Source organism: Myzus persicae, unplaced genomic scaffold (genome assembly GCF_001856785.1).
Source record: "Myzus persicae strain clone G006 unplaced genomic scaffold, MPER_G0061.0, whole genome shotgun sequence".
NCBI lineage: Eukaryota > Metazoa > Arthropoda > Insecta > Hemiptera > Aphididae > Myzus > Myzus persicae.
The window spans coordinates 1-10720 of record NW_019101347.1 but is presented as its reverse complement, the minus strand read 5'-3'; the positions used below and the strand labels follow the sequence as shown (position 1 = coordinate 10720).

Genomic DNA, 10720 nt, shown 5'->3' with positions numbered 1-10720 from the left:
TGTTTTTCTTTTTGATGTAATAATTAGTGTTCCATCTAAGAACTTTAATTGTTGTAAATATTCTGAAAATAAATTCATGAACTCTTGATATTTTGTGAATGTGTTCTTTGTAATTGCATTATTATATGGGTTTTTTGAATATAAACGTCTGCTATTTAATATATCAAATGCATTGTTCATCATTTTACAGAATTGTGCTGTTGGACCACATCCTTTAAATTCAGGATCCTCATTACTTAGGTATGTTAATGCATCTCCCACACTATCAGATAAAACCTGTGCTGCAAGCCTTACATTCATTTTTTCATTATGATAAAAAATATGCCTTGCTGTTAATTTTGTAGCTGCTCGTAATCCTTCTAGTTTTTCTTTTTCATATAATTTTACTATATAGTCCCATTTTATTAAATCACCATTTCCATCAATAATTATTTTTTTGTCTCCAAAAGCATTTCTCACCAACTTAATCATGTGAGCGGCGTCATAGAATGTAAATATTTTTTCATTTGTTGCTGGATTAAGGATAAATGGAGAGTCATCATTGAAATTTGCACCTAATACTGTACACATACTTGTATTTACAGTAGCTCCATCAAAAGTTATTGAACACAGATGAGCTCCAGTGTCTGTTATCAATTCAATTGCTTTACTTAAAAGATTACTTCGTTCGGCTCCTGTCAGACCATCAATCAAAAAATAACCTATTGGTAACTTCCAATAATCATTCATTCCAACTAACATAAATACCAATGCATTTTTTGCTATTGGTATATCATCTGCGTCATAAATTGCTCCTGTACCCATATTGATATGACCATAAATATTTTGTTGTGGATCGATTTCAATTTGTCGTTTAACACACATCTCATCGACTACTAAATTACAAAACAAAGATTTGTTTGTAGCTTTAAGTTTAATGGTTTCAAATGCCTCAGAGGTGAAACCTGGCTTTCCATCTACAACTGTATACCAGCGCCTTAAAGTGCGTGGATGAGGTAAAATGTTCCCAAATTCTTTCCGTACATATAAATATGCCCTAGGAGAATAAAACTGTAAAGTTACAGCAAATTCACGCAGTTCTTTGCAGAATGGTTGTTTTTTTCCAGCCAACGAGTCTTTTACTAATTTAGAAAGGACGTCAGATCTCATCGCCTAATAAAAATTACTTATTTAATATTTAGAAAAATGTATTTATTTAAACAATATTCACAATATATTCAACAATATAACACATTTACCCATGTAGACAATGTATTAAACACCAATATTATTTATGTTAATTAATTGGTATAATATCCATCAGTCAGTTCGATACTGAGTTAGCACAGCCTCCACTTATGTGCGAATAAGTATGTACGAGTCATATGTAGAAAATAAACATAAAAACATTTAATAATAAAATAAACATATATATAACACATATAAATTTCAAGTGTCCATGATTATTTTTTTTAGTACGACACCAAAAAACACACATATATTCATCGCTTGGCACAAAATCTAAAACAAATAAAATAAACATGAAACATTTTAAGAATATAATAAAAAAATTACCTCCAAGTCTACAGCTGCAACATCTGATATCATACACTTTTCTTTAAGTTGATTAATTATATCGGATAGATTTTTGCATTTTTTTTGTAGCCTCACATTTTTTTGGTGTAATAACTTATTTTTACGACGAAGATTAAAAATTGAATTTTTAACTACTGCCAAATTACGTTTCCTTCTCTTGGGTGTTATAAAGTCATCTTCGTCCAAATCCCCAACTCTTGAAGAAGAGTGGAACTTTCTTTTTATCATGAATCTTGAAAAAATAATTTATTAATAACTTAGTTGTACAATAATATATAGATTATAGGTACATGATACACATACTCTTCAGAATGAGGTGTAGTATGTGAACATATTGGTTCCTGCGACAATACATGTATTCCATCAATACTAAAAAATATATTAAAGAATTAATTCTTATAAAGCAGTCTTTAAATGTACATACTTTTCAGAGTGAGACAATGTAGGTGGTGTTTGTGACAGTACATGTATTCCATCAATACTAAAAAATATTTTAAAGAATTAATTCTTATAACTCTATTAAATTTCAATAAATTATTATAAAGCAGTCTTTAAATGTACATACTTTTCAGAAAGAGACAAAGTAGGTGGTGTCTGCGATAATACATGTATTTCTTCAACACTAAAAGTATATAAGAATAAATTCTTATTACTCAACACAATTATTAATGATAAGTTAATAGAAAAAAATATACTTTTGTGAAACAGACGCAGTCAAACTAAAATCTTCAGGCGTTAATTCATCTGGCAGTATTGCAGCATTATTCAATGTTTCTCTTTCTTCATGACTACAATTAATATAAAAATATAACATGATTACTTTGTTTAGGAGCATATCGTTAAGACAATTACCATACTGGTAGTGCATCAAATTTTAATATTTTTCTCTCATTGCTAAATACATAGCTCATTGGAGAAAAATGTAGGCTGCATATTTGATGCCAATCTTTTATTTGCATTTTTAAATTTAAATTATTTATCCATACTTCACGTTTTTCAGGATCTTTTGGAAACCTGAGTGGATTTAAAATGGTTATGATACTTTATTTTAAAAATGAACATTTCTTTTCCACTTACCGGTGAAAACTTAGATTTGGATTTTTAGTCGAGTTGGAGTGGCAAATTACGCATCGATGAACCATTTTTTTTTTATTCTTATGTATGACTAAATAATTAATTTTCGTAAAATCACAAGAAAAAATAAAAGTTTAAAAATTAAAATAATTAAATTTACATTAATATTTAATAATAATATAATCCAGTGATAAGCAGATATCTCTTATCCATAGATAATATTTAAAGATGTTTGTAACATAACCTTGAAAAAGGCACGTTATCGTCTGTCTCTCTTGTAGCTCTCTCTCTTCCCCAAAAAAGACCGCGGCACGCTGTGGAGTGAGTATAGGCATGTCCTATCCATTCTTTTATTATCTATGGTTACCATCTCACAAAAAGTTCCACGTCCTTTTTTTCTTAGTTCTTTTTCTTTTGGCATTTTCTAACCTGTCAGTCTATTTAATCTTGCAGTACCTAAAGGTAAAATACCCTCCTTATGTAAATAAACTAATAAAGGTATAGAAGTGAACCAATTATCAAAAAAAATTTTATAATTACAATGCCTTGGTATGAAATAACTCATTCTAATAACTACATTACTACTAGCAGATAAATTTGGGCATGATTCAGGTACCACATTACTTTGAGCCCCAGCAAAAATATCAAAGTCATAACAGAAACCTGATTTACCACTCAAAACAAAAACTTTGTAACCCCATTTATGGGGCTTTTTTGGATTATATTGTTTGAGTGATGTTCTACTCTTGGTAGGGATTATGTGTTCGTCTACTGCTAAATGTTCTTCCTTAGGTATACTTCTTATAATATTTTGAACTTGAGAACATAAAGGCCTGACTTTGAATAATTTATCATAATTATAATCACTTCTTGCTGGTAATTGACTATTATCGTTGAAATGAATAAAGCGTTTAATTTCTTCAAATCTATTTACAGACATTACATTATATATTGAAGGAATGCCCAAATTTCCCCAATAGTGACGTACAGTTGGGAGCTTAACAACTGACATTTTTAAGCATAAACCAATAAATTGTTCTATTTCTTTTACACAGATCATTGGTAATTTATTAGGACTAATTTGAGATGCATATAGATTAGTTTGATCAGTAATATATTTTATAAGTGTTGGTGGATATAAAAAACTAAAAAACTGATATGGATCTGTAAGGCACATAATATTTTCTGGCAGATTTATATCACCAGTAATCATTGTTGATTCTGGAGATGTTATAAGATGTTCCTCTACCCAAACTGGTTTTGTTTCTTTTTTTTTTTAATGATCTCTTGGACATTAATCTATCATACCTTATGGAAAGAGGTATATCATCTTCATCTTCAGAGTTAATTTCTTCATCAGATGCAGGAATAACTAAATAATTTTCATTAGGATCAATAAAATCTTCATCAGTGTCAGAAACAAAACATTTGTCTTGTTGAGATATAGGTGTAAATAAATCTTCATCATCAGACCATTCAGAGTCTTAACTGCTATCAGGTATATTTTGCACACTTGAATAAAATGAAGTCGGACTAATTTTCACCTATAATGGAAAAATTAACTGTATGAATATTTCGAATATTAGGTATAACATAATTTATAAAGCACACAAAAGTGAAATCATAAGTGCATGATGTCCCAAATTTGGCACATACACAAATTTGATCGTATCTAAACAAATATTTGATGTATAAATGTGTACTTACCATGATTGGATAGAGCGTAAAATTTTGAATGAGATCAGGTTTTTTTGAACGAAATTCGTACGTTTAAAAATGACTTACCATTGTTTGAAATCAACAACACAGCTGATAATATGATAATTATTATATCCATAATATTATTCGTAATAGCCAGCACAATTTTAATCCTAGAGGGCAGCACCTTACATAGTTTTTGTATGCCTTTTCGTGCCGAATCTGGCCATGCATGCAGTTTTGGAATATTTCAATTATTTTAGACACAAATAATAAAAAACCAGTATGTGCCACATATGGTACAATATGCAGTAAGGGGTTTTAATATATTATACTTCTTATTTTTTTCAAACGGTTAATTACTTGTATATGATAAGATATAAATGTTTTTTTTTACCTTCTGTTTTCCATCGTAGGTCTTAAAAACTGTAAAATATTTGCATAAATATAAGGTTTTTTATTTTTTGCAGCCTGTCCAGATTTTTGTATACACTTCTTTTGGTAGGTATCTCGTATGTTCTTCCATTTCAATTTAAGCTCCTTTACTAATGAAAAAAAAACAATTTTTTGTGGTAAAAATTATTTACAATAAATACAACAGAATACTTTCATTGAAATAATCTGAAATATTAAATTTTCAACTTTTTGGCACAGCGAAAAAATTTTTTGGGGCAGTTTGAAATTTTATTTTTAAATTTGTACATGCTTTTGCACGATATTCATATAAATTTAACAAACTAAATCTAAACTTTTTTACAATCATTTAATAGTCTAAAATGTATATTATCATTTATACCAAATTTGTATTGGTATTTATATCGATTTATTAAAAAATAAAAATAATTAAGTGTATTATTCAGTATTTTCAATGCATTTTTGGAATTTTTTTTAGGGCATTAAAATCCCAGCTTTAATAATGTTTATGATAATTGATCAAATACAAGTCATGGGGGCAACTGGCCCTAATCCCCTCCTTGCGGACGCCCTTGTGTGACATTTATTAATTTTGGTAACTTAAAAAAAACTAAATCTATTTTGTCAAAAACTGGTTTTTTTGTTTGTTTTTACTGACACTTTAAAAAACTTCTGTGAATTTTCGAATTTAAAAAAAACCAGATTCACTTTCCCATCAGAAAAGATGCTGAAGTGGTAAATCGAAGCATTATTCGACTACTTATCGTGTAAAAAATCACACAATATATTTGCTTACTCAAAATAAAAAAATTTACTTTAAAACCGAAAATTGTCGAATCCAGCCCTATAATATTATAACTTTACTTTATCATTGTAATTTTTACCATATTCTGCAGTATTGTTTCTTATAATATTTTTATTTGTTGGAAAAAATATAAAAGGATGTTATAAGGAATAATCTATTATATGATTTGAAATTTGGTAACAGATACTTAGCAACTGGACAACACTTCTCTGCATTACATTTTGAATTTTTGGTTGGCGTGTCAACTATAGCCATGATAGTCCGAAAAACTTGCAAAGTTTTATGGAAAATTTTACAACCGATTGAAATGGCAGAACCCACTACAAATGACTGGATCAATATGGCTAAAGGTTACTTTGAAAAGACGCAGTTCCCGAATACTGTTGGTACGGTAAGTTATTTTGTACACTTTTTAGTTTTAGTATAATTTTTAATATAGAAAAACAATTTAAATGTAAAACGGTCAAATTGAAAGTATTATTTTGTTTTTTTTTAATTAAAATAGTTTACGTTATTAAAATTTTACAAACATTCGAATATTATTTTATATCTACATTACCTATATATTGAAAGGAGCTATAAAACAATTAAGTAATAATCGAAAGATCGATTTTATATAATAGCTCGTTATATTTTTTACAGGTAGATGGAAAACATATACGGATTGAGTGCCCAAAAAGTAGTGGTTCGTTATACTATAATTACAAACCCTTTTTTCTCTGATTCTAATGGCTATTTGTGACTCCAATTATTGCTTCCGAATCATCGATGCAGGGTCATATGGTAAAGAAAGTGATTGCAATGTGTTTAAGACATTAACGTTTGGTAAAAAACTTTATGGCGATAAATTAAACTTTCCATCTGTACAATGTCTACTGAACGATGAACTTGGTTCACCACAACCATTTGTTCTCGTGGCCGATGAAGCTTTTGCTCTTCACAAGAACCTATTACGCCCGTTCCCAGGTAGAACCTTAAACAACAAAAGGAGAGTTTTTAATTACCGTTTATCGAGGGCCATACAATACATCGATTGTACCTTTGGCATCATGTCTAAAAAATGGCGAGTTTTTCAAACAAATATTTTGGTTGAGGCAGATGCTGCAGTTATAATAACAAAAGCTTGTTGTGTGCTACACAATTTTGTACGTCGCCGTGATGGCTTTAGTGTTGAAGATACCATGAGTAGTTCCTGCATGGCGAGTGTTCAAAGAAGAGAAGTAGGGAACATTCAAAAAAATGCCAAAGACGTCAGAGAGTATTTTGTAGAGTACGTCAATAACTCGAACCATGCACTTGACTGGCAAAATACAATAATTGGCAGATAATATATAATTTCACAAAATGTACTTATCATTAATTTAATATCTATAAAGTATATTATAATGATTAAAAATATTTATTACGTATAGAGGTACCTCTCGTACCTGTGTTGAATAATTAATAATCACTACCCTAGTATATGTGTCAATTAATACTTTTTTTATTTTACTAAAATAATTATTACTTCATATTCGAATAACTAATAAAAATAAATTATTTATTACATACTTTTTTCTGTTTTTTTTTTTATCGTCCATTTCGTCGAAATGTACTGTACAAGCTCGAGCCACGTTGGTCCATCCTACATGGAGAGCCTGGAGATTGTGATGACTACTTTCTTCTATATTTCAAATACATATATTATAATATGGTATTGAATAAATAAAAAAAATATTTTAGTCGTTTAATATGTAAAATTATACAATGTAGGTACCTACGTTTATTCCAGATACACTCATTAGTTTGTATCACTGCTATAAACTCTTCAATGTCAAACATGTTGAGAAAACGTTGAAATTATATATGAATGAAATTATAGTATCTACTCACTTCAAGAATAATTTCGTAAATGACAAATTTTAAAAACCGCCAGGGAATTATTATTATTTTTTTCTTAAACAACATGTTTAAATGCGAACAGTGTCCGTCGGTTTGCACACTTAAAGATAATTTGATTGTTCACCAAAAGAAACATGTAGGTGTACGTTTTCCGTGCACTTCATGCCCATCGACATTCTCTTACAAAATCAGTCTCACCAAACATTTGAAAAATGTTCATGGTATCGTACCAGCTCTTCGCCAACCATATGCGCAGCTCGACCAACCGGCTGCATCGATCGATGCTCAATCAGTACGACAGAGTGTTATACAGTTCGCACCTCGTATTACCCGGCCTACTCCTCAGTGACATATTCAGATTGCCCTTCAAATATTTGTCCCTGATGTCCCAGCTGGTGGCTCGAACATGATGTCAGAGGACGAGATTTGCATGGCAGCAATGGACGAATTTGAAAATCAAGAAGTTCAAAACGATAATACAGGTTAGTTTAATTTTTTTTTTTTTAATTGAAACCCGAAATAAAAGATTTTTTCATTACAAATTTTTAATAGATAGGTCAATAGATTTTTAATAGATTCGATATCACATTTTTATTTTCAATAGATATTAACCTTTAGTGACGCGCGCGGTATCAGACCATATAGTTGCGCGCGTGGGGTAATTATTTTCCGTTAATATAGAAACACTTTTTTCTTTACATTATTCAGTTATTATTGACTTTTTATTGCAGATTTTAAATTACAATTTATAAAATAACTTTCTTATTAAATTAATTAAGTATATATTAATTAATTTACATGCGTGTTTTACAAATTTTAATAAAAAAAAAAAAATTTAATAATCTTTGTTTACAAATACATAATTTTTATTTCCTTAAAATTTAAAATTATTAAAACTATGAAGCCTCAAAGCAGTCAGGGTAAGTCTCTATTATATGGTCTCTGCAAATGAGCCTTGCGCAATTAGTACATACTTTTGTAGCCTTACGATCTTTTGAGCGGTCACAAAAAGTACATCTTCCAGAAGCTCGTACACGTTGTATTTCCCCCACGTTAGTTCTTGTTATGTTGCAGTATTCATTTAGTCTTAATTTTATTTGTTTTGGCAAACAATCCATTGTCAAACGGTATTCCATTTGTTCTTGCATTAGTTGACGAGCTAATGTCTTCAAAAATACAAGTCTTGTTTTTCTTATTGAAGTATTTTCTTGGAAAATAATTTGTGCGTTTAGTCCACCGATGTTTAGCATTGAATAAAAAACTACTAATGGCCAACGCATACACTGCCGTGCAACAGTGTAATTCTCGGTTTTCTTATCCATTGTATCCACAGAGCCTTTCGTTGCATTATACATCGTTATCATGTTTGGTTTTTTTGCCGCTCCTGTACTACTGTCGATTGAATTATCATTGTGCATTGTGGATAATAGTAATACTATTTTGTTATTTTTAGGTTTGTATGAAACTAGAACTTTTTTTCCACTAAATCCAAAATAAGAACTAAATACAGGGCGATTTTTCGTGATTTTAAATTCCTGTGGTATTTGAGTTTTATTTTTCCTAAGGGTACCAAGTAAGGTGAGTTTTTGATTCAGTAATTCATCTGCGAGCGGAACACTAGTAAACCAGTTATCGATTGTCACGTTTCTTCCTGTATTCCTAATAGGTTGTATCAAACGATGAACAACATTTTTCGGACTGTTATCAATACTAAATGGACCATCAGGTTGTTTTCCGGCATAAATTTCCATATTACTGGTGAAATATGAAATGTTATCTACCATAGCAAAAATTTTTATACCATATTTAGCAGGTTTGGACGGAATGTACTGCCTAAAAGAACATCGACCACGAAAGGCTTGGAGTTTTTCGTCTATAGTGACAAACTCGGATAAACTATATGACTGTTTACACTGTAGTATAAAACTTTCAAATAACCATCGCACATGGGTTATTTTATCAAACTTTTTTCTTTCTTCACGTCCTCTTATGTCATCAAAACGTATATATCGCAATAAAAATTCAAATTGTTTTTCTGACATAACACATGATACAATATCTACACCTACTCCATCTAATTTCCACAAATCCCGAGCATTTCTATGACCACATTTTATTGCACCTAATAACAGAAATATGATAAAAAAATAAATAAACAACTACCTATATATTATATATTATGTATATAATATAACATAACAAAATACAACGATAAGAACGACGACGACTGACAAAAATAATTACACAATAAAATTCTATATAATAATAATATAATATTATATAGGTATAAAAAAATGAAAAATACGAAAATGAATTTTACTCAAAACTTATATATTGGTTTTTACGGAACTTTTCTTAGCAGGGCAGTATCATATAATAATTTATTACAAGATGTGTAACGTATACAAATTTATAATTATTATAACTATAAAACTATAATATAAATTATTATTATTTACCAATCATGTACAAGCAACCAAGTAAACCTTTTATTTCCCGTGTTGTTGTATGAGCTGCATCTCTTTCTCTGGTAAAATTTGACTTAATTTTATCGATATATATATTTGTACAGAACACTATATGTTCAATCATAGGACCCGTAAAAAAAATATACCACGCGTCAATTTCAGTTTTTGCATTTTTTGCCAAATTAGTCACACCTGGTTTTTCAGTTATCTTATTGTAACTTTGATTTTTTGTTCTCAGATTTGGCTTACGACGATTCCATTTTGTCCCATCTTTTCCATAAAAACACTCTACACGCATACTTAGTGGAATTTCATCGTCAGATTCATGATAAGATTCGCAATCTGCTGATAGTGTTTGTTGAATATCATTGTGAATCTCATCATCGGTCGATTCTCCTGATTGTTCGGTGTTCGAAGTTTCTAATACATCAAAATGTTCATCGGGTGAACATTCGTCAGTGGAAGATGTACCACCCCACAATTCCTCGTCACTTATGTCATCCAATAGGCATGCAATACGACGGCGTTCTAATTCGTCCATACTTACAAAAAACGACTATAATTTAATAAAAATAAGCGCGCGCGGGGTAAATTTTTACCGAACTACAAACACAACCAATTTCGTCAACGATTACTCACGTACTGATTGTAATTAAATCCAGATTGTTACGTTTTTATGATTCTATGATAGTGACTATAAGTTAGCATGACCCGCATGAGTGTGGAAAAACCAACGAATATTTGATAGCATTTTAAAAATAGACTGGGGTAAATAATTACCCCGCGCGCGTCACTAAAGGTTAAT

General features: G+C 30.0%; 2 protein-coding genes across 2 annotated transcripts; both read right to left on the bottom strand.

The window, feature by feature from the left end:
• Nucleotides 1-1530: 1530 nt before the first annotated feature.
• Nucleotides 1531-2759, bottom strand: LOC111028712. The gene is made up of 7 exons (XM_022307443.1): nt 2653-2759; nt 2428-2589; nt 2271-2363; nt 2141-2197; nt 2000-2056; nt 1879-1944; nt 1531-1807 (listed from the first exon to the last, which is right to left on the bottom strand). Exons 1-7 carry the CDS (start codon nt 2715-2717, stop codon nt 1531-1533), a joined length of 777 nt encoding a protein of 258 aa, XP_022163135.1. The 5' UTR covers nt 2718-2759.
• A 5584-nt stretch (nt 2760-8343) lies between these two features.
• Nucleotides 8344-9595, bottom strand: LOC111028710 (piggyBac transposable element-derived protein 1-like). Its single transcript, XM_022307442.1, has one exon. It carries the CDS (start codon nt 9487-9489, stop codon nt 8344-8346), a length of 1146 nt encoding a protein of 381 aa, XP_022163134.1. The 5' UTR covers nt 9490-9595.
• Nucleotides 9596-10720: the final 1125 nt, after the last annotated feature.